The sequence below is a fragment of the Trichosurus vulpecula genome, chromosome 2 (genome assembly GCF_011100635.1).
Source record: "Trichosurus vulpecula isolate mTriVul1 chromosome 2, mTriVul1.pri, whole genome shotgun sequence".
Taxonomy (NCBI): Eukaryota; Metazoa; Chordata; class Mammalia; order Diprotodontia; family Phalangeridae; genus Trichosurus; species Trichosurus vulpecula.
This window is the reverse complement of record NC_050574.1, coordinates 328,178,543-328,204,611: the sequence shown is the minus strand read 5'-3', so window position 1 is coordinate 328,204,611 and position 26,069 is coordinate 328,178,543. Positions and strand designations below refer to the sequence as shown.

The window sequence follows — 26,069 nt, the reverse complement described above, 5'->3', positions numbered from 1 at the left end:
AAAATGGCAGCAGAGTGTGTAGGGTCCGGGTTGGGCTAGGTATGGAGTCTTCATCTATCAGGACTGCAAGGCCCCAGGGTGGGGAACTTAAGTGCCAGCTGGGGTCAGAAGCAGAGGGTGGAGTGAAATGTTTCAAAATATTGAAGAACCAATGATGACAAATTTTTCTACCCGAAATGGATTTTAAATGTTTTCTTTATTGAATTTAGAAGTCACTTAGGGGATACACAGATATAGAACTACTCTGATCAGCAACAAGTATTTTTCCAGACCCCTTTATCTTGGTATACGAGATCCAGTTCACTTTTTCCCCATGTTCAACAGTCAGCTTTGGTAAGAGTTCAGTACACATTGCTTCATCTGTTTCTAAAGCATTATCATTTCCTTTTTGTTTGGGACAGGCTGATGTTTTAGGCTTTTTCCTATGGGTGAATTTTACAGGACTCTTCTGTTTTCCCCCAACTTTGCTGCTTACATCCCACAACAGTACCTTCCCATCATTCCCTCCACTGAGCAGCAAATAGGAATCTGGAAGGAAGTGCACCTGTGACACCCCCAGTGTATGGCCCTTAAACCCTAGTTCCTGTTCACATTTGACCCCCAATACTCTAAAAATTCGGACTTTGCCATCTTCAGCGCCACAACTAAAAACATTTCCACAAGATGCCACGGAGAGAGAGTGAGCGAGGGCAGGATTAAAGAGCTGACCGGGTGCCTGTTCTCCCGCCTCGTCTGTTTCGTCTTCCTGTAAGTTTGCCATCCAGAGTGGCCGAGCTTTCTGTAGGTTCCACAGCATTACCTTCAAATAAAAGTCAAAAGTCATGTATGATAACAATTCACATTTTTAATGGTCCTTTGGGGTTTGCAAGGGGCTTTCCTCCCAACAACCTGAGGAGATATGAAGTACAACTATTATCCTAATTTTGTGGGTGAGGAAATTAGCTCTTAAGAAGTTCAATGACTGGTCTGTGAGCACAGACACCCGGCTCTGAGACCAGCACTGTCTTCATTATGTTCGGCTGCTGCTTCTCATTCTTCCACACACACAAATAGTTCTAGACATTTTGCATAGCAATCAAATTTAGTAAGTTATTTAGTCTCCTTAAATCAAAATGCCTATCTGACTAGCATCTGAGGATGCTAGCAGACCCCACTGAGATGAGAGAGCGGAGGGAGGGAAGGAGTGGGGGGAGAGAGCGACAGACAGGCAACAGGGTCCTAGGAAGCCACAAGGCACCCCGAGGGACAGACAGGAAGCAGTATGTACCGAGCAAGGTCAAATCACTACCACCACCATGGCCTGCATTTCCCCTCAGACCCTCATGGAGATGAACCCAAGAGCCTTGGGAACAGCAATGCTTCCAGTCCAGTGCCCTCAGCCATCATCCTGGCAAGATGCAGACTGGCAACTGCCTTAGCTACTTTTGACCCAGAAAACAAAGTTCTTGCCTCCAAAGTCCTTGGCACTGTCAAATAGTTCCATATCAGAAACTGATATGATTTTATCAATGAAAATGACATTAAAGAAGCCCTACCATCTGCTCTGTTGCTGTCCCTAAGGACTTCCAGCCTAAATCTTCCCCATGTGTTGTCTCTCTTGGTCATTAGAATGTGAGCTCCTTGAGAGCAGGGCCTGCTTTACATTTCTTTTTGTGCCCCCAGTTCTTTTTTTTTTTTTGGCAGGGCAATTGGGGTTAAGTGACTTGCCCAAGGTCACACAGCTAGTACATGTGTCAAGTGTCTGAGGTTGGATTTGAACTCAGGTCCTCCTGACTCCAGGACTGGTGCTCTACTCACTGCGCCACCTAGCTGCCCTGTGCCCCCAGTTCTTAGGGCTTTGAACCTAGTAATGCTTCGTTTATTCACTCTAAGGATTAAAAAACTTGATCATTACCACATAAGCCAGTGTGATGGCCCTCTGATGAGAGCACTGGGATGCTTAATAGATCCCACAGCTTATCAGTGTGGGTTCTTCCTGTACCAGTATAGACTATACCGTCCATATCTTTTTGTAAATCTTCCACAAATGATCCACACAACACACACTGGGGGCTTTCCTCTTTCAATTAGAATTAAAACCCCCAAGGCAAATTATGTATAATGTTGCAATTTGAATTATTTCCAATTACTGATCCCAGTAATATTTTAATCTCCCAAAGAATATTCTCAGGAAGCATTCAAAATTACTCTACCATACTGTAATGGCATCGTAAAAAGGTCTTTTAACCCTATCTTGGAGCCTTTGCTATAGTTACCTTCCATACTCTGTATGTATCTTGTATAACCCATTTATGTACATGCTGTTTACCCCATCAGGATGTAAAATCCTTTAGGGCAGGGACTGTTTATTCTTTTCATCACTGAGCACAGTGCCTGGTACATAAGTAGTGCTTAATAAACTTGATTGATCTCCAGGTAAAATCTGGCATTGTGTACCACTAACACAGACACTAGGGAACAGACAATTATCCAAATAATCATGGTCTTGGACAATCTTATAGCTCAGTTCTTTTAGCCTAGTCTTTTTCAGGCTGTTTATTCCCTACTCACCTAACCTCCTCCTTGTACCTTTCCCTTGGTCTGGCATCTATACTTGGATCAATCTGGGTTGCACAGATCTAGTTTCCTACCTGGTTGGCAGTTTCTTGACTGGGATCTCACTAGAAGAAAACTAATCAGACACACCTGAGCAGGACCTTTTACCTGCCCCCCACCCCATAAAAACCCTTGAGGGGCTCTGCTCTGGGAGCTGCCATGACCCAGAGCAGATGCGATCAGCCCAGATATCCAACCTGATCTAGGAGCTTTCTTTTTTAAATTTTTTAATTAAAAAAACATTTTTTTAGGAGCTTTCTAACAGCATGGACTACCTATTGTCAGTTCCTTCTTACTGCTATAGCCTGAAGACCAATGTGTCTGAGGCTTCCTGATGGTAGCCCTGGTTGGGTCTCCCTGCTTTTTCCTAAACTGACTTTATAGATGTTAACTAAAATCTACAAAACCAATTTAAGCCCATTTAAAAATAAAGTTACTAAGCTTTGGGCAAGAATTTTGCATTTGAATCATTTATTTCCTCTCCTCTGTCTAAAAGTGAAAACATACCAAGATTTTTTTTTCCCCTCCTTAAACAGGGAGAAGTACTGTTAAACTTTTATTCTAAAAATGTACTATTTTCTGTGAATTACACTGGACACTCTAGACATGAATGCCTTTGTTTTCCAAGTCAAAAGTGAACCACTAGATAGATGGGTTTGATGCTATTAGCAATCTGATTTTATAATTGAAGAGGTCTCCTCTTACCACATTAAGCATAAATTCATTCTCAAAAGAGTCATGACATCTAGTAGCTACCAATGTCTCTCCTAAATTTGTCCTTCTGTTTGCAAGGCATTATCCTGAAGATCCACATAGGTGGAAACTGCTACATTTTATAAATATCAGGCAATCATGAAGCAAAAACACATCGAGATCAAAGAAATATTAAGAAATCTAAAATAAGAGGTTAAATACTAAAACTACATGAGGTCAAAGTAATTGAGAAGTAAAAGGAAATTCTGAAACACAACTGCTGAAAAGCATTTGGATATAACCAAGATATTTTCAACATTACCCTGGGTTTCTATGTTATCTTTTATATTTGCCTCCCCAATGTCCAGACTACTTCTTCCCTGTATCAGACACTGTGTCCACAAAGCATTTTCAACAGCTTCATCAAATTCATGCTTCCCTCAAATCACTCAAATGTGTTCTCAGGAGTCTCCGATACCTTCAACAATAGCTAGCTTGAAACCCCAAGTCATTACCAATTATTCTGGATTCTCAAACCATTCCTGCCTTACCTGAACACTCCTTCTTTCTCTGCCACACCCTTTAACATCCCCCAAATGTTGAAAGGCTAGCACATTCAAATTCCTGGGCAAACCACTCAGGCATATTTGTCAGTATCTGAAACTGGGACACAGTACTTGTTTTGGGAGGGGGCTGAAAATATGGAGACATAACACAAAAAAAGAGTATCTGTGGTAAAGATGAAAGCAATTTAGGGACTTTTAGGGTTGGGGTAGGTAGATACAAAGGGAGGGAGAAAAGACAAAAGAGCAGACCAGGTACTTAAGAAAGTCAGATTTCTGGACAAGACTTTCTTTGGCAGACTGGCAGGTTAGTACCTTTCACAAGTAGTTTGATGAGTTGCTAACACCTCTTCTGACATGAAGTTTGCCTAGAGTAGTCAAGAAACACAAGATATGCCACCCTCCTCTACCCCTCTCCAAAAACACTCCAACCTACTTCCCCTACATATTCTATCATTCAGAGATTCATTTTAGTCAACAATGTCCCCTTTTAAAGTACAAACACTTTCTGCAAAGGGTAAGCCTCTCTACCATAAGAACCACTGGGGGGAAAATTCTCTCTTGGCCATGTCTGCCCCATGAGGTTATCTTGTTCTCTTTCTCCAAACATATCCACTTTTATAATAAAGGTTTATACAAGTGAGAGAAGAAAAACACTCAAAATTTCAGTTATAGAGATATTTAGTATTTCCAGGCTTTCAAGGATTTTAATAAATCCCACTTTGGTCCTAAAATCTCCTTGCTCCTTTCAGTGAACTCTTAGTACATCTCTCAGGCCATGTAAATCAAAAGGGATGGTAAAAAGTATAGCTATACTTTGTTATAATTTCTTTGGTAAGAGGCAAAGATGTATAAATTTGCAAAAATCCTGTTGGTGCCATTGGAGAAAGACTTTCTCAGAAAAGAAAAATATAGAAATCTATCTGGTAAGAACTTCCTGCCACTTATCATTTTTGTCTAACTTTCAAAAATCTTTCCTGAAGATAAGGCATTTTGTTAATTTAGTCCACTTGGGAATTATGTGATTTCTATATCTCACTGTATAAGACATACCCTTGCCCAATTGTCTGGCCTTTCAGACATTGACTGGTCAAACTCATGGTTTGAAGGAAAACTTCAGGAGAGTATCTTTTAGCAGTTCAGCCACTTAAGGCCCTAAATAAAGAGCTGCTAAACCCATCTTTTAGCTGCATGGCCTATATTCTAGCTATTCTCAGCTCTGAACCTCTATACTAGGACTAGTGGCAGAGCAATGAGCAACTGCAGAAAGCTCAGTATGTACAGTAGAGGTAGAGGGTGAAAGGTTACAATGGCACAAACGTGATAACAAGGGTACAGGGTTTTGAGAACTTTAAAGCACTATATGACTGTTAGGGGGTATTATTTTTGTTATTCATCATCTATCTAAAATGAGGAGGGATAGTCCAGAATGGCTGGGAGAACTAGTAGAGAGGGTTTGAGAAGAATGGCCAGTGTCCAGGCTTCACAGTGATAGCTGCTTGTGTAAAAACCTAGCTTTGGTAGTATAGGAAGTCTTTCTGCATGAGTATATAGGCATTTTTTTCACCAATAGCAATGAACAATGTATGAAGTCGATAAAGGTCTTGAATAAAACTCAAGGGGTTTAAAGGTATCACAGGGATAAGAGACAGTATAAAAACCACCAGAATCAAAGTTGAAGGGACTTAATTCACAGAATTAAGAGTTGGAGGGAAACTTGAAGGTCATCTAGTCGAGTAGTGTCAAATTCAAATATAAAGGAATTCCTGCAGGCTTAAATACTGACTTAGAAGACCACAAATTAACATTGTCTATGTTGTATTGCATTTTTATTTAAGCTGTTAAGCATTTCTCAATTAGATTTTAACCTAGTTAGACATGGGCCTCGAGTGTGACACCTCTCATCTAGTCTGAAAGTCTCTGGACTCCCTGATAAGCTGGGTCATCAAGCCTTTACTTAAACATGTCCAGGGGTGGGCATCACAGGACTGCCCATTAGACAGCTAGAGTAGTTGAGGTTCTTTACTGTATTAAAATCTACCTCCATGTGACTTTCACCTATTGTTCCTATTACCAGAGTATCAGGAAATAGGTACACCCTTTCTTTTGAGTGACGGCCCTACAAATATTTGAAGATTATTATCACACCTCCCTTAGTCACCTCTTCTCCAGTTTTTTGCATGAGATTATTTTTTAACCCTCAATATCCTGGTTATCCTTCTCTAGTTGTTCTTTAGTTTTTCAATGTAATTATTAAAATGTAGTGTCCAGAACCAAACACAGTACTCTAGCCATACACTAACAGGTTATAGTGTTACTATAATTCTACAATAAAACATGGGGCTAGAAATAAGTGATTCAGCCCACTTTTAGCTCTTTACAAGGTAATGCTGTTTTCAGTCCTCTTTCCCACTGGCACAAAGTCAAATAATTAAATCCTTACATCTGAGGGATGATTCTTTATCAGTATAGTGACAAAGAGGGAAAGTCCATAGTTCATAAATAGGTAAGAAAAGTTGAAGTAGGGTAGAATAGAAAGGTCTTTAGCTCAAATCGCTAATTTGATGTGGTAAGTAATAATTGGTTTACCAATTACCCACGTACTGAGTTGCAAAAATCACCTGCATGTCTAGTCCACATGACAATAGGCTCTGAGGTCTCTGAGGCCGAAAAGCAACAGAAGAACAGATGTTTGAATGTTTCCTCAGGGATCGGCTAACCCGTTTGCTTTCCAAGTCTAAGATTTTGATCGTTCCAGAGTCATCTGCAGAAGCTAGGAGGTTTTCTGTTTCATTCAATGAAAGACAATTGACTTCCTCTTCATTCACGTGAAAATCGTCAATGGAACCTTTGAAGGATCTGATATCCAGAATGCTAATAACTTCACCATGTGATGCATACAGTTTGTTAGGACAGGCAGGAGAAAATATGACACAGGTAACATCATCAGTCCCTTGGAACTGTATCTGTCCCAATGGAATCCCTTCTTGGCTCCAAGTTATGAGGTCACCACCTTCTGCTCCTGAAGCCACCAGCCCTTCTTTATTTGCACCCAAGCACAGAATAGGAGAAGAATGTCCACCAGTCCATTTGGCTGCCATAATAGATCAGAAGTGTCTATGAAGGAAAAAAAAACAGAATTCTAACTTTCTTTAAGAACTTAATTGTAGTAGACAAATATAATATTGTAGTGCCTAATCCAAATGTTAAAAAAAGGCAGAAAATAGCTTAAAAGTGAAATTTAAAATGCAATAAGTGTAATTAGATGAAATTTGAGACACAAACATCTGAATAAGCTGGACAAAAACCCCAACTCACTTATAATTCTTTACTTTTGTATTGTGCCTTATGCTTTTCAATATGTTTTTGTATAGATTACCTCATCTAATCTGCAAAACAACACAGTTAGGTGGACAGGTCAGGTCCTTTCCTTATTTTACAAATGAAACAACTGGAATAAAGACACAGAAATGCTAAGTGAATTCTTCAAGGTCATATAGCTAAACAGCCCTGGATTGGAAGCCAGAGTTACAATTCTGGCTCTGCCACTTACTACCTACGTACTTTAGGGCATCTTGTATAAAGCTCTCTATGTCTCAGTTTCTTAAGGTTCCTTCCAACTCTAAAAACAATGATATTAAGTGACAGAGGCAGGATTAGAATACAGGTCTCCTTTTTCACTTTATCATGTTACTTTTGCCTAAATGATTTGGTCTAATGATCTATAGAGTTCTCAAAAGTGTAACTTTTCTGGGTGTGTTGGCTGCCTAGGCTTCGCCTTAGAAGTAAGCAAGTCAATTAGGACCAGGGCCCAAGTGACACCACCTTCATGTAGCTTGGAATAGGGAAATATTACACTGCCAAAGTTATTCTTGCTTTAAGGTAACATACGAATTTAACCCAGGGCCACGAGTGAATCCCTAATATTGTTTTGTAAACTTAATACAAGGATCTAGTAGCTGACCAAAGTTTTTTTTGGTCTCAGATTTTGATATGTGAAAACAAAGGATGAACTAAAATTTGTGAACCTGGAGGCAATCAGAACAGGATGATTTTGGAATCACAGGATGCTAGATCTGGAAAGGCCCTAATCAGAGCAGTGCAGTAGGAAGATTTACTCAATTGGTGGAATAAAGAGTAAATTGGAAAAAGGAAAATCAAGGAGGTTATTACAAAAGTCTAGTTGAGAAGGGATGAGGACCTGATTAACAGTTATTATAATAGAAGCTGAAAGGAGGGTATAGCTGTGAAATATATTCCTGAGGTAGAAATAACAGGACTTATCAATTAATTGAATGCGTAGAGATGCTGAAAGTTAAATTATCAAAGCAAGCTTAAAATAGCAACCCCACTGCTTTTCTACATAAGCAAATGCAGCAATTTTCACAAAGTCAACAAAGTAAAAAAAAAAAAGAGGCAGCAAAACAGCAGATTTTTAATGGGAGGAGACACTGACCAACTAGGGGTTGAAACAAAGAAAACCAAGGAGAACTCAGGAAATGAAATGACTTAGAGAGAGAAAAAAAAAAAAACTAAAGAATTCCAGTGCTTTGATTTTTGGTGCCAAATATTCAAAGAGAGGTATAGCTAAGAAATCCTCTGCTAAGAACCAGAGAAACTGCCCAAATAAATACTTTTAGCAGCTAAGCTGTTCTTTTTCTTTTTCAGGTCTTTTCCCTAATATAGACTATACCACCTATAAGATTAGTCAGCTTTTTTTCTTGTTATGAATTTGGAAGAATCACCAAAAAGATCATTCCAGTTATAATTCTGTCTATACTTAGAACTGAGAAGTTGCATGGCATCATGGCTACAATAACGAATGGACCTGGAGTCAGGAGACCTTGTTTCATCTTCTACCTCAAACACTTACTAGCTATGTGTTCATAGGCAGGTCAACGAACATCTCAGAGCCTCAGTTTCTTCATCTGTAAAAAGGGGATAATATATCAAAGAGTTGTGGGGAGCACAGTTGCAAATCTTAAGTGCTTTATAAAAGTGAGTTGTTATTGCTATAAATCTTGAAGACCATTAAAAACAGCAGCCACTTTTACCCTGCTTTGATAATTTCTCTTGTTGTTCAGTTGTGTCTGACTCTTTGTGACCCTATTTGGGGTTTTCTTGGCAAAGATATTGCAATGGTTTGCCATTTCCTTCTCCAGCTCATTTTACAGATGAAGGAACTGAGGCAAACAGGGTTAAGTGACTTGCCCAGAGTCACGCAGTTAGATCTGAACTCAGGAAGACTTATCTTCCTGACTCCAGGGCAGGTGCTCTATCCACTCTGGCTGTCCACTTTAATAATTTATCCTTTATATTTAAGTGGTTTGCTTGCACTCATTCATATACATTAACTAGGTTGCCTGTGCAGATCCTATATCCCTAATTAGGTTTTAAATTCATCTAGGGTATGGACCATCCAGATCTTTTATCAGAGTGTTACACAAAGAACGTACTTAAGAAATATTTGCTAAATATTCCAGTTCTTTTGCATCTCCCTCACAGCAGGCCTGAGTAATGCTGACTGGCTGACAAGGAATTTTAGCAATTTATTTTATAAATGAGGAAATGTGAAACCAGAGAGGTTAAATGATTTACCTAAGGTCACAAAGGCATGATGCAGAGAAGAGTGCTGTATCTGGAATCAGAGCACTTGGGTCCAAACCCTGGCTTTTCTACATATCCTGAGTGACCCTGGGCAAGGCCTCTGTGCATAAATTTCTTCATTTATAAAATGAGGGAGTAGGTCTAGATCCCTTCCAAGGTCCTTTCCAGCTTCATGTCTATGGGGAGTGCTGTACTTGGGAGACTTAGGAATACCTGGCTTTAAATTCTGTTTCCAACACCTAACAGTTGTGACCCTCAGCAGGTCACTGAATGTCTCTGAGCCTCAGTTTCATCTATAAAATGAATATAACAGGGCTGTTGTGAGGATCAAACTGGGTAACATATATAAAGAATTTGCAAATGTTAAAGCGATATCAATGTGAACTATTATTACCCTTCCAAATGGGATTTGGTCCTAGTTTTCTGATGCCAAATTCAGCATACTTTCTATTATACCATGCTGCCTAAAATCAAGTCTTCTCTGAAAAGATTCAACTTAAGTTCTGAAGCTGCAGTTTTTAATGATCATTTAGAAAGTTGATATTTCAGTTTTAACAAAATATCCTAATCAAAATCAAATGAACTTCCTGTAAATACTTCCTGACAGGAACAACTACTAATAATTTGTTGCCATAAGATAAGGACATTTAGCGACGGCCCTCCTTAAACTTTCAGTTCGAGAAGAAAAACAGGTTTCACAGCTAATTCTGTGAATCACAGGGGTGAGGTTAACTGCCCACCCAAGCTAATCAGAAAAGTAAAGTGAGGACCTACAATGGGGTGTGTCAAGCTAGCAGCAAATTCATTGGCAAGGCAAGAAAGACATGAATTTCCACACTTGTTAGGGGTGGATCTAAATTTATTGGGTCAATCAGTATTTACTGAACAAAGGATTATCTTGGACCAATACTTTACCTCTGAGTCCCTGAAATTTGTTTTCAGTAGAATCAAGGGGAATTATTTGCCAAACACTCAAATGCCAACCTTCACCAATGTTAATAAACTAGCCAGAATTGGGGAGAGGGAGGATAGTGGGAAGGGAACAGCTTACCGGAGTGTCTTGTACACAAGGACTCAATAAATGTTTTGCTTAATGAATGTTATTCTGTCTTAATCAGATCTTGACAACATTTTAGAGGTGCCACCATGAGGATTCCTGTTCTTGTAACATAGAGGGAAAGGACTGGTCAGAATGGGGTAACCTTCCACCCAGCTCCTTATGGTTCTGGTGGTGAAATTCTCTTGTAAACCCCTTGGGAGAAAACACTTCCCTCAGTCCTTCCCTCCTCTATCAAGATTAACAAGTCAGCTCCTGATAGGGTTAAAAATATTAGAAATAGCAATGGGAGTTTCCAATGGTGTTGGAGAAGAAATAGTTTTATTATGGATTCTGGGCATTTCTCTGTAAGGTAAGTCTGTGCAGAATGTCCTAATGGGAACCTTCAGGTTCCTGGGTTCGTCTGAGCCCTTAGGGATCCTGCTAAAAAAGGGAGGTGAAGCCAAAGACCAATGTTCACCACTTTGCATTTTTGTAGGGTTTACCACAGAAAGGAGTGTATCCTAGAGGGGGTCAATTCCTGCATTAAATTAACATTAGAATAAGTTTCCTTGGTATGGGCACACAATCCCTGGAGTATATAACATAGGAAGAAAAGAGGAAATTCTCCATGTGGCAACCAAACACTGGTCAATCCTTCGCTAGTGGTGCTCCTTAATTTAGTCTTATCTAGAGAAAGGGAGAAAAAGGAACCAACCCATAGGACCCAAAATGATTACAATGGTTTTATCAAGAAAAGTAAATAGAACTAGGGTTATTTAATGTGTGCATGTGAGATACAACTAAATAGAATAATATTCTAAGACTGCATATCAAATTCTACTTCGGCAAAGAAGCTGCAGGTGCCTCCCCCTCCTCCAGGATTAGAGATAATATTATAATTATAGCAGCCTATATACAAATGGATACTATATGTAAATAGAGTATCTATATAACCTGTGTAGGATACCATAATTATATATACAAAAACGCACCAGGAGGGCTTCTATCTTTATAAGGGTTACAAGGTATTTAACTGGCTTATTAAAGGGAGTTTACGTACTGTAAAATTCTTTAATTTAACTAAGGTGGACTAAAGAAAAGGTAGTAAGACGAGTTTTTACCCCCAGATCCCTTGCGGCCCAAGACTTCTAATTATATTTCTTAGCATGTCTTTATGTCGTTCTTCATACTGCAAAGCCCACAAAATGAGTCTCGAGTAGGAAGCAATTCGCCCACAGGGAAACCAATTAATTATCCTTCCAGCTCCAAGTACCCCTTCTACTACGATCCCACGAAATCATTCGGTCAAACAACGCGTCCCTTGCACGGGCCCGGCCTTCACTTAGGGACAGAAGAGGCCGGCTCGTGGGCGGCGGGGCCCAGGTCCGGGCCCAGGCGGCTCCGGGGACCACGGCAGGCAACCCTGGACTTAGAAGAAGTAATCCTCGACCACAAAAGCGGCGGCCCGTAGAACCGGCGAAGCCAGAAGTCCCTAAAAGCGGGGAGCCCAGAGCAGCCCAAGCCGTTACCTGTCCGAACACCTGGCCTTCCCGGCGCCTGCTGATGATCTCATGGCCCAGCGCCCAATCCTCTACCGACTCACCAGGGATGGGCTCCTCGCCGTCCGTTGTCTCTGGAACAGTCACATCCGGGTCCAAGAGGAGCCTATCGAAGGACCGACGTCCTCGCCTCGTGCCCTCAACCGGCATGGCGGAGCCGCAGGCGCGCCGCCGGGCGGCCGCACGACTCGGACGGCTACCGCGCTTGCGCCCAGCCGCGAGGAGCCGGAGAGAAGGCGCAGGGAGAGGGAAGGAAGGGGAGTGACGGGCCCCGCCGAGGCGACCGCGCGGACGCAGCGTGCCTTGCCCACAGTGGGGCGGGGCCGGCGGACGCCCCAGAGCGGGCGGGGGTGGGGGCGGGGGTTCGGCGCGGCGGTTGGTGGGGCAGGAGAGGGAGCCGCTCCTGCCTCCGAGCCGGATTCGGCCTCCCGGGCAGAGACGGCGGGAGGCGGTCGTGGCGGCCTCCGGGCGGCTTGGGGAGCGGCGATGGCGGCTCCGGCTGCGCCCCCGGCCGCTGTGGCGGCGGCGGCCCCGGGCGGCAGCGGAGGCGGTGCCGGCGGCGGCGGAGGAGGAGGCTCGGGGTCGCCGGGGGTCGGGGGCCGGCTGCCGAGCCGGGTGCTGGAGCTCGTGTTCTCGTACTTGGAGCTGGCCGAGCTGCGGAGCTGCGCGCTCGTGTGCAAGCACTGGTACCGCTGCCTGCACGGCGACGAGAACAGCGAGGTGTGGCGGAGCCTGTGCGCCCGCAGCCTGGCCGAGGAGGCGCTGCGCACCGACATCCTCTGCAACCTGCCCAGCTACAAGGCCAAGGTGAGCGGCGGCCCTCCCTCCGCGCCTCCTGCCCCGGCCTCCCCGTGCCCAGCCCAGCCCGCCCCGGAGTGCGTTCTTGGAGACAGTGCGGCCCCGTCGGGCTTCCCTTCTGGAAGAGCATCGGCTTCTCTGTACCTCCGCACCCCGCCTCCAACCCCATGTCTTGTTCTTCCACTGGGCCATTTGCACTCGCTTTCCCCCTTACCCCATCTCTTGTTCTTCCACTGGAGCAAGTGCACGCCCCCCCCCGCCCCCCCCGCGCTTGCCACCATCTCTTGTTCTTCCACCCGGGCAATTGCACTGTCCGGCCCCCCCCCCCCATCTCCATCTCTTGTTCTTCCATTAGAGCGTTTGCACTCGCTTCCCCCACTTACCCCCATCTCTTGCTCTTCCACTGGGGCATTTGCACTAGCTTTCCTCCTTACCCCCCATCTCTTGTTCTTCCACTGGAGCAATTGCATGCCCCCCCCCCGCCCTTGCCACCATTTCTTGTTCTTCCACCGGAGCAACTGCACCCGCCCCCCCCCCCCCCCCATCTCCATCTCTTGTTCTTCCATTAGAGCATTTGCGCTCGCTTACCCCCATCTCTTGCTCATCCACTGGGTAATTGCACTCGCTCCTAACCCCCCTTACCTCTATCCCTTGTTATTCCATTGGGGCATTTGCACTCGCTTCCCCCCCGCCGCCCACTACCATCTCTTGCTCTTACTCTGGGCAATTGCACTCGCTACCCCTCCTTTACCTCCATCCCTTGTTCTTCCATTGGGACATTTGCACTCGTCCCCCCCCCCCCCCGCCCCATCTCTTGCTCTTACACTGGGCAATTGTACTCGCTCTGCACCCGCCACTCCCCCCCCCCCTCCCCCGCGCCTTACCCTCATCTCTTGTTCTTCCATTGGGGCCTTTGCGCTCGCTCCCCGCCCCCCACCCCGCCCTTACCCCTGTCTCTCGTTCTCGCACTGGGGCACTTGCAGTCACTCCCCAAAGCTCGGTTTCCCGCTCTGCTTGTCACAAATATAAGCCTGTATCGTCCTGGCCTAAGAACTCGTTATGCATTAGGTTCCCGATGGCAGATATATGGCCAAGCATCCTCCAAACTTTCCCGGGGGTAGGCGCCCCATCAAGCCCCACCCGGAGGCACTTTTTTGGCCCTCTAGTGCTTTCTTCCTTTGAGCCCCACTTTGCTAGTTGCAGGTGTTCAGTCCTCTTTTTTCCTCATACTTGCTTCCAGTCCTCCGTTTGTCCAAGGATCTTGCATCTTAGTCATAGAGGGAAATAATAATTCTCTAGTGATGGTTGTGTGTGGTGAGGCCGCCTAGGAAACATTCCCAGTACGATGTAAACAATTGGGAGGAGCTAGGAACGGTTCGGTTGGAGCCAAGAATAGAAGCCCAGTGTTGCACCAAAAGACGAGGTGAAGAAGGACAAGGGCTAGGACTTCGCTTCATAAGTGTCAAAGTTATGTCAATGAATGGGACCCGGTTACAAAGCCAAAGTATCTTTACGTGCAGGACCTGAATCGCAGCTTCCCTTTAATAAATTAGGAAACCATTCAGTGAAGCTAGGCTGCCTGGTCTCTTTACCTAAGATCCAAATGAAACTCCAAATCCACATCATCATTATTTGCTGTTTTCTCCGCTAACTCGTAGTTTCTATGTACTTTAAACGTGATTTGTGATGAGTTTATGTTGGCCGTGCCTTAGGTGTTACAGACTTTTTAATCGGTAAAAAATTAAAGTGTTTGTTGGCATGACACTGAAAAAGTCTTGAATTCAGGAAAAATGTTTGGAAGTAGTCTTTTAAAAATTCAGCTTTTACTTCTGACCAGGTTTTGCTGAATTAGTTTCTACCAAACATCTAATTATAATCCCCTAATTTGATTGTTTTTGCTCCTTTATATTAAAGTACATAGATATGTACAATTCCTATTTGGGGTATCTGGCATTTATGGTGTTATCCAATATAATTCTTGAATATTTAACAAATACATCGTTAGTCTGTCATACTCTGTTCAGTTTTTAGGATCAGTCTTTATGTCAGGCTAGTGGGGCTACCACTATGGGAACCTTTCCTCAGATAGCGGTAGTGTTGTGGCACAGAAGTAGAATTACACTTTTTCTTCTTAAAACCTTTTTTCTTTAGTAGTTGTAAGAATGAAAGATTAGGAAAATACATTGTTAGTCACTCGATCAATCATGCAGCAATTGTTGACCATCTTTTGTGTGCGATGCAGTATACGAAATTGAAAAGGAGGAATTCTGGACTTTCTCCAGAACCCTGCAATCCAAGGGACACGTAGGGTGTTTGGAGAGGAGAGGGAGCTAAGGCAGGAAGAGTTGATCTTTGTGGAGATGTAACCTTAACTGCTCTTTTGAATGACTGGTGAGATTGGAGTATGTTCATAGCAGAGAGGGCATTCCAGGGAAGGCACTTTGTGCACATAATTTACATGGAACAAGCACGAGACCTTGTATGACCACAACGCATAGGCATGTTTGGGAGTTAAATAATAGTGATGATAGCTAACATTTATATAGCATCTATTATGTGTCAGGCACTGTGCCAAGAGCTTTGTGGTTATCCCACTTGATCATCACGACAAATCCTGCAAGGTAGGTGCTGTTATCATCCCCATTTTACATTTGAGGAAACTGAGGCAAGCAGGTTAAATGACTTGCCCAGGGTCACACAGCTAGTGAGGCTTTGAACTCAGGTCTTCCTGACTGTGGGCCAGGTGCCACCTAGCTGCCCCAAAAAGCATTAAGTGTGTAGGATGGAGACAGGTTGTAGGGGACATTTGATACAGGAAGAAGAGGCAGCTCTTGAGGGTTCTGAGTGGGGAAGTGATATGAAGAAAGTAGTGGCAAAGATAGTTCAGTTTGGCAGGAATTGGGAAGAGCCAGGAATCAGGGAAACCAGCTGTAAGAGTCTGCTGTGGTGACCTGGCACATAGTGATCGTGGTAGTATCTTTACCAAGGATGGAAGGGAGAGAAGAGGAAGATGAGGTAGTGGAAAGAGCACTGATTTTTAGTCTTGGCTTTACCCTAGGCATGTCACCTCACTTTTTTGGAGGGGGGAGGCAAGGCAATCAAAGTTAAGTGACTCTCCCAAGGTCACACAGCTGGTAAGTGTCAAGTGTCTGAGGTCAAATTTGAACTCAGGGCCTCCTCACTCCAGGGCTGGTTCTCCATTCACTGCTTCACCTAGCTGCCCCTCCCCCCCTTTTTTAAAATAACAAGTGGGGTGCACTAGTTTTTCCTCCAAGGTCCATTCTTCAGCCTGCCTTTAGTTTGTTTGGTTTTTGTCGTCGTCATCGATGGTATTGGCAAACCGCTCCAGTACCTTTGCCAGGAAAGCCCCGAATGGGGTCACCAAGAGTCAGTCGTGATTGAACAACAACAGCATAAACACTTGGGCGCTCAGATATGGAGCATCAAGTGGAAGGAATTAAAGGTGACACCGAGATTCTGTGCCTAGGTACTAGGTATAAAAAGAGGGAGCCATTGACTGTGATAGAGACACGTTGGCAGGAGAATTTGGGCAGGGGCGTGTTGAACTTGAGGTGACAAGACATCAGATTAAAGTAGATAATGAGGCGGGAGAGTAAAAAAAAGGAAAGGATCAAGGACCAAGACTTGGGGATTTCTCCTAAATAGGGAGTTCAGAGTGGAAGAGGAAGAGGAACCAGAGAAGAAACAGGTGAGTTAGGAGACGGATGCTATAGAGTGAGTGGTAAACAGCGTCAAGTACAGCACAGGCCAACGAGCATTTATTAGTGTAAAAATTAAGGCCCTTGGATTTGACAAGAAGGAGATTATTAATGACCTCGTAGAGAGGAGTTTCAGTATGAGCAAGCTTTCAATAAATTACTTATCATTTTGGAAATGAGAAAGAGTATTTAAAGATTATCTTTCTATTGGTGATCTTTGAAGTCACTTAGAGAAGCAATGAAAATATTTTGGCTATTTCCTCCCATAACTTTAACTCTTTTTGTTCTGATATGCTAGTTGGAAACGTAGGGCCATAATTTTGAACCGGAAGGGACCTTAGAGGCAATATCAGTCTAATCTCTTCATTTTATTAGATGAGGAATTTTGCTTAATGAGGTTAAATGACTTCTCTAAGGTCACGCAGGCGTAAGAACTGGATTCCTAACCTGGACTTTCCACTATACCATGCTGTGTCATGATTGAGCATTTTTGTCAATGAGAGCGTGTTTATGAAATTTATGTTATGGGGCAGATGAGTTTTTATAGAAAACTTCGCTGATACAGACTCCCTGGGAAAAATTGCTTCCTAAAACAGATACTGGTTAGTTAATCTACACTGTATATAGTAAAACACAGAAGCAGTAAGATAGTGGCAGGCAGATGACATATTCTTTCAGGGGAAAAATGATGGTTAAAAATGCTGGTTAACCATATCAGTAGGTGCCACCCACAGGCCTATTCATTTTAATATTTTGGCATCCTGTTCTAAATGTAGATTGACTTGCACATTTTAAAAAACAGCACAGAAACCAAAAAGTGGAATTTACTAAAGGAAGATAAGTGGTTACAGATTATGCAAACTGGCTACTTTTTTTTTGTAACTATCTTTACTTTTGAGCTAAAATGGTAAGTCCGACTGACCTGGCATATCATTAGCAGTCTCCTTTTAAGCTTTACTTTATAAGTTCTGATGATTGCCTTTAGATGCTATCTATCTGGAGGATGGATTACTTCATAAGATGTCTATGACTATGGCTCATTGTGTGAGTAATATCAGGCAAGAAGGTGGCAGACCCAGGCATTGATGCTGAGTTTGTGTTTATTAAAATTTTTTTGTAAATTTTAGAGCTACTGGAAGGTATGTTTTGCCTAAAAATATTTTAATTCTTGTCAGCAACAATGAGGCCAAGAAGAAGATAGCGTGTCTATTGATGTTTTAAGAAGACCCGACAATGGGAGCAAGTCACGTATGAAGGATTAGAAGCCAGTTGATTGGGCTGGAGTTGAGGATCGATGCGGTAGTAATAGAAAATGAGATGGAGCGGTAGAAGATGTTGAATGTTAGTTAGCCTAAAGACTCTAGATTTGATATGGTAGACAGTACTGAGCTCTAGGATGTGACATGAAACAAGAAAAACAACAAAGAAAGAACCTAGTATAGGCTCACTACTTGGGGGTATATTTTAACAGATGACAAAGTATAACTACTCAACTTATATTTGCTTCCATTTTCTTCAAAGAGATTGATATTTGACTAGAAAAGACAGAATAATAAGCATTCATAAGGGCAATTAGAACCCCAAAGAAGCAAGGCACTAGTGAGAGAAAGAACTGTATTCTTTAAATCCTTTCATCTTGTGGCTCAGGCAAATTATATTCTGGAAGTAGCTAAAAAAATACTTGCATAGGTAGTTGTAAAACCATTGTTAATAATATTTGAGAATCGTGGGCCATAGAAGAGGACTAGAGTTGGGTAAATGTATCTATTTTCCAAAAAAGGCAAAAAAAATTCAGAAACTAGAGATTGATAAGTTAGATGTGCATATCCTGCATCATCATGGAATTTATTAGTCCAGTGATTTTTAAACTTTCTTGTCTTTGTATAAAGAGTGATGATCAGTAGGAACCAGCATGGATTCACTAAAAACAAGTCAAGCTATATTGAACTTTATTTTCTGCTTTTTGAAGGCCTTTGAGAGGCACACTGGGGAGTGTTATAGATATTGGATATCCTGATTTCAGCAAGGCATTTGATAATTTTTCTTGTTGGTCTTTTTCTTATGTAAACAATGAAAAAATGTGATAATATAGATAAGTGATAATATGGATATGTGGACAGCTAATTAATCAATACATCTTAAGTATGGTTGTCAATGTGGAGTGAGGTCTTTAATGGCATACCATAGGACTCTGTCCTGTACCCCAGTATGGTTTTTGTCAGTGATAGGGGAAGGGATGTTTATTAAATTTGCAGCTATCATAAAACTGGGAGGCAGAGATAATGTGTTGGTGACAATTGGAATTTTAAAAATATGTAAACTGGTAGAGGCTAATGGGATGATATTTAAAAGAGATAATGTAAAAGCTTGCACTTATATTCAGCGTGTTATTCAGAGAACTATAGGATAAGGAGAACTGGTTTAAAAACAATTTATAAGACTTTTGCTTGGTTCAGTATGAGCCAACAGTGTGACTTGCTCACTGCTTGGAAATTTTGCTTAAATAGTGCTGAAAACATCACGACTGAATTTTTAAGGTACGGTTTAATGTTTCTTGTTGCCTATCTAGAAACTTCAGCTTTTTTTTTTTTAAATTCCCATTTTTAATTTAAGGTATGTAGGCATATATAGAACTTGAGGTTCAGGTGCTGACTTTCTTTTTTCTTGGACTTCTTGTCTGTTTCTAGGTACGTGCCTTCCAACATGCCTTTAGCACCAATGACTGTTCCAGGAATGTCTACATTAAGAAGAATGGATTTACTTTACATCGGAATCCCATCGCCCAGAGCACTGATGGTGCAAGGACCAAGATTGGTTTCAGTGAGGGCCGTCATGCTTGGGAGGTCTGGTGGGAAGGCCCTCTGGGCACTGTGGCTGTGATTGGAATTGCCACAAAACGAGCCCCAATGCAGTGTCAGGGTTATGTGGCATTGCTGGGCAGTGACGACCAGAGCTGGGGCTGGAACCTAGTGGACAATAACCTGCTACATAACGGGGAAGTCAATGGCAGTTTTCCACAGTGCAATAATGCACCAAAATATCAGGTGAGAAACTGGGCCTTGCCTGCTATTGGCACACCCTGGAATCATGCAAGAAAAGTTGTGGATGGCAAAAGCTGTGGGCCTAGCATATCCTTAAGGTGATCATATCTCCTTTTTACTTCATTATTGAATCCTAACATTCCCTAAGGATTTGTTGCAGGTTAGCAACTTAACTCACATAGGGTTATAGATCTGCAGCTAAAAGGGATTTTAGGGGACATCAAGTCGAGTTCTCTCATTTAAAAGACAAGGAGTCAGTCTCAGAGAGATGGTAACTTAGCTAACATTACAAAGTTAGTCTATACAGAACTGGGGTTTAAGCCCAAATTCTCTGCTTCCAAATTTAGCGCTCTTTCCATGACGTATCTCTGCCTTCCCTGGACAATGTAGTGGGAGAGCTTTGGGATGATTTCTACTAGCAGAGAGAAGTTCTGGCTCTGGAACAGGAGTCATTCCTCTGTCCTCCTAGATAGCGTGGAGCTGCTATCTAGTAATATGTACACAACCTTTAATCATCCTATCTTGTCTTTGATTGCCGTCTTTTCCAACACATTTCCAAATTGTTCTCTTTTTCTTATCAAAAATCATTGCTACTGCTCGATATCCTTCTCTGGGTTCACCTAGTGTTCTCAGGGCTTCTAGTATTTCTCTAAGAAAGGGTCTGGGTAAACTGCAAGCTTTGTGATATTTTTACTGTAGCTGTAAGCCCTAAGCTGGTGATCCTTAGATTATGTGACTCTGGACTCACATTTGCCTTTTCTGTTAACAGACTACTATATATACATCCCCTGTAGAGTCTAGTGTAGGTGGGAAAAGTTGATGCAGCGTCCTTGTTGGGTTGCTGGCTTGATAACCAACGTTAGTGTTTCTTTGGTTATTCTTCATCTTTTTTCCTTCCATTAATTTTTGAAGTGAGAAAGTACTTGGTTATATTGTACTTCTAGAGTAATTTAACAAGCGTTGCTGCTGTTTTGTGCCAAACAGATGTTTAAGTACTTTCTGTAATTGTAGCCAGCTTTGCCCTTTTCTTGGCAACAAAAGCTGTAAATTCATTGGTGTTTGAAATAGAGATAATTTTAAAAATCTCTTAATTTTTAGTTGTCAGTTTTTACCAAGTTATCATATATTCCAGTAGTTGCTTCCCAGGAAAATATCCCTTCAAATAGAGGATATATGGGATGTGGTGGCTGAACTGGGCACATCATTCAACTTTGCCTCAGTCAGTACGTTAATTTATAACAAAAGTAAATGATATGGAAACTCTTCATCTTGAATAAAAAAATTAAATTCACTTCAACAAACATTGAGTACTTTACTGAGAATACAAAGACAAAAAAATGAAAAAGTTCCTCCTCAAGGAACTTATGTTCTTTTTTTGGGGGGGGGGGGAAGGAGAGGGAACCACGTATAGAGATTAGAAAAATCAAAGTAATGTGAGTATAGAGAGAACACTAATGTAACAATTGTGAGGACTCAAGAAAGATTTCCTATGAGAAATGACACCATTGCTAAGACTTAATAAGGATTCTAAGGGTCAGAGATAAAGGAGGGAGTGCATTATAGGTGTAAGAGATAGATCATCTGTGAAGGCATGAGGATGGGGAATAGAATGCAAGGTTTAGGGAGCAGCTGGTGGTCCTGTTTGTCTGGAATTATAGAATGCATGAAGGAGAATGATATGAAATACTTATGGATAAGTAGGGCAGATATTGGAGAATGCCAGACTGAAGAATTTATTTTTCCTAAGTTCAGTAGAGAGCCACTAGAGATTTTTGAGCAAGGAAGTGACATAATCATCTTGTGTCTTAAAAACATTCTGGTAGCTCTACTGGATATGGATTTAGGAAGATCATTGGGGAGGCTTCTAAAATAGTCTAGGTGGAAGGTGATAAGGCCCTGAATTAGAGTGGTTGATTTGGGAATGTAAAGAAGACAGATGCAAGAGATGTTGTGGAGGTAGTATTGACAAGATGGGGCAGTTGATTGGATGGTAAGGCAGTGAAGGAAGAGCAGGGTTGACATTTAGGTTACACATATGGCTGATCAGGAGAGTAGTGGTATCCTTAACAGAAATAATGAAGTATTGAGAAAGACCATATTTAGGAGAAGAAAGGTGTTGAGTTTTGTTTTGGATGTGCTGTATTTGAGTTTCTGATGAAACACCCAGATCTACTTATTCAGCAAGCAGTTGGAAATTTGGGACCCTATTTCAGGAAGAGATAAAGTCAGGATATATAGATTGGGATTCTTCTGAGTAAAAAATATAATTGAACTCGTGGGAGCTGATGCTATCACTAAGGAAGAGAATAGAGTATAGAGAGAGGAGAAAAAAGGGCCCAAGACAGAGCCTTGGGGGACACCCGTGCTTAATGGGTGGGAAGTGGATAAAGCCAAAGGAGAATGGGAAGGATGAAGCAGTGTCACATACACCAAGGAATAGGGCTAGTTGACAGTGTCAGAGGTTGCTGGAGCTGTCAAGGGGTATGAGGATTGAGAAACTATAGGATTTAGTAGTTGAGATCTTCATTAGCCTTGGAGGGAACAATTTCAACTGAGTGGTAGGGTTGGAAGCCAGGCTGTACAGAGGCTTAAAGAAGTGAGAGAGACAGGTGAGGGGATGGAGGCAATGAGTGTACATAGACTTTTATAGCTCTGAAGGGGAGAAGAGATATGGGACAATAGCTTGAAGGGATTTCAGCATCAAATGAAGGAGGGTTTTTTGTAATGGGGAAGAAGCCAATAGAGAAAGAATAATAAAAGATGACAGAGAAAGGGAATGATTGAAGGAATGGGATTAAGTTCATAAGTAGAGGATGTGGCCTTGGCAAGGAGATGGCTGCCTCTCTGTCACAGAGCAAATGTGCAGTATATAGAATGTTCGACTTGGAGTCAGGAGCACCTGGGTTCAGATCCCGCCTCTGACTGGCTGTCTGGCCATGGGCAAGTCAATTTTTCAGTTTCCCTCGTTTGTAAATAATACTTGTACCTACCATACCGACTTGTGGAGCTCCAAGGAAGTAACGTGCTTCGTAGATTTTAAAAATGTTGTTTTAATGTCATTTATTGTTATTTGTCATGATAGAGGAATTGATTCTTTGTGTTTATTATACATATGTGTTATGTGTATCCATTACACACACATGCATGTGTTTTAAAAAAATTTCATACACACTTTCCTAATTTTAATATATATTCACGTCTGTGCACACTTGCACAAACACACACACACACACACACACACACACCCCTAATTAGGAACAAAATGCTCTTTAGCTTAATTTAAGAAACTTTTAATTCTTTAGATTATTAATATAAAATTCATATCCTTAGTTTTGTTCTCAACTTCCTAGATTCTGTTTCATAGTCTTCTGGCTAGCCCTTTGTGGCTTTTCTTCTAATTTTTCTTTTTTCTTTTTGTTTGCAGATAGGAGAAAGGATTCGAGTCATCCTAGACATGGAAGATAAGACTTTAGCTTTTGAACGTGGCTATGAGTTCCTAGGGGTTGCCTTTAGAGGACTGCCAAAGGTCTGCTTATACCCAGCAGTGTCTGCCGTGTATGGCAACACGGAGGTGACTTTGGTTTATCTGGGGAAACCATTGGATGGATGACGGTGGCTTTGTTGGGATCCAGGAATGGAGGAGAAATCTGCTTGTGGAGAGTGGAATCATGAGATGACAATGCCATGCATGCTTGTCCAAGAAACATCCTGGGAAACACATGGAATTATAAACTGGAAAAGCAGCTCTACAGCAGGGATTGTCTTTCTGTTTCCTCTTTCAACCAGTCCAGAAAAATCCTCAGGGTTGCAGTTGGTTGAGTGGGCAGTTGATATGTGCATGTTGCAACAGATTTCATCTCAAAGCTAGCAGTGTGTGATCTCAGTTGTTTAAGGTGAGATTTCCAAGATGCTGTGACAGGGATAAGATAAGGAGATAACTTTGAGATTGTAAGTAGTGTTTTTGTGAAGAGAGACTGATCCCATTTTACAACTGCCTGTTCTCCACTCCCTCACATTCCCAACTCCCCAGTCCCCTTTCAGCCAGCTTGGCTATTAGAGAATGAAGCTGGTTGGGTTTTATTTAATATTTTTAATATACTGAGAAGCATGGTCTGCCTGGACTGCACTTCTCTAACAGAGAAAATTGTGCAGCTATTTTAAAAGTTGTATATACAATACATGTAAAAAAAAAACTGTAAAAAAACCAAAAAGGACAAAGAATTGCTTTGTTCTGGTTTAATTTCTTAAAAGAAAAACCACTACATGGTACAAATTAGAACAACTTTTGGGACAACTAGATAGTTAATATACTTTAAAAAAGGAGTTTACAGAGAGGTGCTGTGTTGGTTTGTTTTGTATTATATTTGACTTATGGTTTCCATAACTATTGCATTCTGTTTTCATAGTCCAAAATAATGATGACAACACCCCAGCTCTTTTAGCTGAAAATTTCCTTTCTGTTGAAGAGTGAAGGAAGGTAAAACTATTTTTGGTTACACGTTAGTATCAATAAGGATGATCTAAAAATATCCTCAATATGCATTCATGTGATGCCTGACCCTTTGTCTTGGCCTTCCAAGAAAAAAAGTGTCTCATCTTCAGACACACACAATTATATTTGCTCTTGAAAATATTAAATTCAAGACCCATGTTAGTATAATAAATTGGCCTTAGGAAGAGGATTATTGGATTATGTTCCCCTTTTGCTTTGTACTTTTAATGTAGTAGAGACTGTTGGTTATCTTTTCAAAAAATCTGCCATGTTTGTACCATGCAAGCAGCTAAGCCACTGATGGGTTACCAAAATAATACTTATTCTCTTGAGTGATAGGAATTCTTATCATTTCTGATCTCAACACAGAGGCTAAGAATGTTCCTATCCTCATTGAAAATAATTGGCCACCGAAGACTTGTCAAATATTCCCCAAAAGCTTCAGGTTGGCAGTATTCGGAAGGTTTTTGTAAGTGATTCCAAGGTTTACCCCTACCTAAATTTATGAATTCATGGAGAAGTAGCTTCTTATCTCATGTCTCCTTGGAATTGATGATGTTCAACATATGGACTGAGATGTTGGGGGTAGAGTGATTAGAGTAAAAGCAATCACATCATCTTTCTGTGTTAAAACATGAATTGTGTGATTTCAAACCTGTCTTTGTGTTAAGAGCTTGCTTTAAGGGAGAAGTGGAATCTTTGTGCCTCTAAGGCTGTTGCCGTGTGTATGTTTGTTTTTAGATCTAATAAAATCAGGGTATATGGTACAGCAGGCAGCTGGCTGGGATTCTTGGGTGTCTTCTGGAGAATTATGTTTGTAATATTAGATAATCATCTGAAAGAGTGAGAGAAATCAGCCCCTGAACAAAGATATATTACATGCTGCCATTTGAAAGACTTTAAGGTATTTTGTCTTTGGAATATTGCTTGAAAGGGGATACCTGTTGAGGATCCTCTTTTGTTGCTTATGTATCCACGGGAGAAATCTTTAAACACCATATTAAAATTGAATACAGAGGGGTTGTCAGTGCGAGTGTGTTAGATAGCTGCTACAGCAATATATATTAAAAAAAAAAACTTTATAATTTACATAAAGAAGAGTGAGAACTGGCCTCATTTAAATTGATTCGAGTTTGAAGAATAGAAATTCCCCTTTCTCATTAAAAATACAGCCAATTCCAAGAACTTTTCCTGAGTATTTTATTTGTAAAATTTGATACATCTGTTTAATGTTTTGTTTGCTCCTAAGTTTTATAGGTGCTATTTGGACAATAGAGACACATAGTTGGTGCACAGCGAACTTACAATCACTAATTGTCAAAATATCTCATAACAGACCTTATCTTTCTTGCAGGAGTTTTAAATACCCCAGTATCCCATTTGCAATTTCTATAAAGTAAAGTTGAGGTAATAAGGGGAGGGCAGCCAGGAAAAGTAAAGAGCCTTCACTTATAACTTGATATAATTTATTGGAGACCAATACTACTAGCTGTATAAAATATTAAAATAAACTGTTACAATGTTCAAGGAATTGGCATCTTATTCTTTTTCATCACTGCCCAGATAGTATTCATGTTATAATAGATTATCTTTCTATAAGGTTTTAAGTATTACTGAGCATTTTACATAACTTCTCATTCGAGTCTCACAATTATGCAAGTATTATGCTTGTTTCGCAGCTGTGGAAGGATGTAGTTTTTGAAGGTTGAGTGAAAATCATCTAAAGTGTTCCTACTGCCTCCAGTTTTGCTTTCTATGAAATGGAGAGACTTCTGCCTCTTTCTCACTACTACACACTAACGAAAGCCAGATCTAAAAAGGCAGCTGGAGCTCTGTGGTGGAAAGGCAATTGAAAAGCAAGTTGGTATTAGTTGTATTTAAAATGAGATTTTAGAAGTCAAATGAAGCATCTAATTCTTTGTACAGAGTGGGAAATTAGGAGAGTTTCCTCATTATGGAGAAT

The 26,069-nt window shown here is 41.4% G+C and overlaps 2 protein-coding genes across 9 annotated transcripts; one reads left to right on the top strand and one right to left on the bottom strand.

Annotated features, from left to right (window-relative positions):
- Nucleotides 1-177: 177 nt before the first annotated feature.
- Nucleotides 178-12,204, bottom strand: WDR53 (WD repeat domain 53). Of its 8 annotated transcripts, XM_036746542.1 has the most exons (4): nucleotides 10,510-10,567; nucleotides 8,725-8,779; nucleotides 6,473-6,968; nucleotides 178-799 (listed from the first exon to the last, which is right to left on the bottom strand). In XM_036746542.1, exons 3-4 carry the CDS (start codon nucleotides 6,950-6,952, stop codon nucleotides 206-208), a joined length of 1,074 nt encoding a protein of 357 aa, XP_036602437.1. In that variant the 5' UTR covers nucleotides 6,953-6,968; nucleotides 8,725-8,779; nucleotides 10,510-10,567; the 3' UTR covers nucleotides 178-205. The 8 variants fall into 8 exon arrangements, with proteins under 8 accessions (XP_036602437.1, XP_036602438.1, XP_036602436.1 ...); XM_036746543.1 differs by lacking the exons at nucleotides 8,725-8,779; nucleotides 10,510-10,567 and adding an exon at nucleotides 12,101-12,204; XM_036746541.1 differs by lacking the exons at nucleotides 8,725-8,779; nucleotides 10,510-10,567 and adding an exon at nucleotides 12,027-12,096.
- Nucleotides 12,205-12,542: 338 nt separating this feature from the next.
- On the top strand, nucleotides 12,543-25,630 carry FBXO45 (F-box protein 45). Its single transcript, XM_036747707.1, has 3 exons — nucleotides 12,543-12,863; nucleotides 19,261-19,617; nucleotides 23,039-25,630. The coding sequence occupies exons 1-3, from the start codon at nucleotides 12,543-12,545 to the stop codon at nucleotides 23,222-23,224; spliced, it is 864 nt and encodes a 287-aa protein (XP_036603602.1). The 3' UTR covers nucleotides 23,225-25,630.
- The last annotated feature ends 439 nt before the right edge of the window (nucleotides 25,631-26,069 follow it).

What these genes read in the sequence shown, in the direction of transcription:
- WDR53 (XM_036746543.1), bottom strand. Translation starts at nt 6,952, where the DNA reads ATGGCAGCCAAATGGACTGGTGGACATTCTTCTCCTATTCTGTGCTTG. An exon ending in CATGTGGACTAGACATGCAG is followed by an intron (nt 800 to 6,472) that starts GTGATTTTTGCA and finishes TTTTATTTGAAG; the next exon opens with GTAATGCTGTGGAACCTACA.
- FBXO45 (XM_036747707.1), top strand. Translation starts at nt 12,543, where the DNA reads ATGGCGGCTCCGGCTGCGCCCCCGGCCGCTGTGGCGGCGGCGGCCCCG. An exon ending in TGCCCAGCTACAAGGCCAAG is followed by an intron (nt 12,864 to 19,260) that starts GTGAGCGGCGGC and finishes GTCTGTTTCTAG; the next exon opens with GTACGTGCCTTCCAACATGC. An exon ending in ATAATGCACCAAAATATCAG is followed by an intron (nt 19,618 to 23,038) that starts GTGAGAAACTGG and finishes TTTTGTTTGCAG; the next exon opens with ATAGGAGAAAGGATTCGAGT.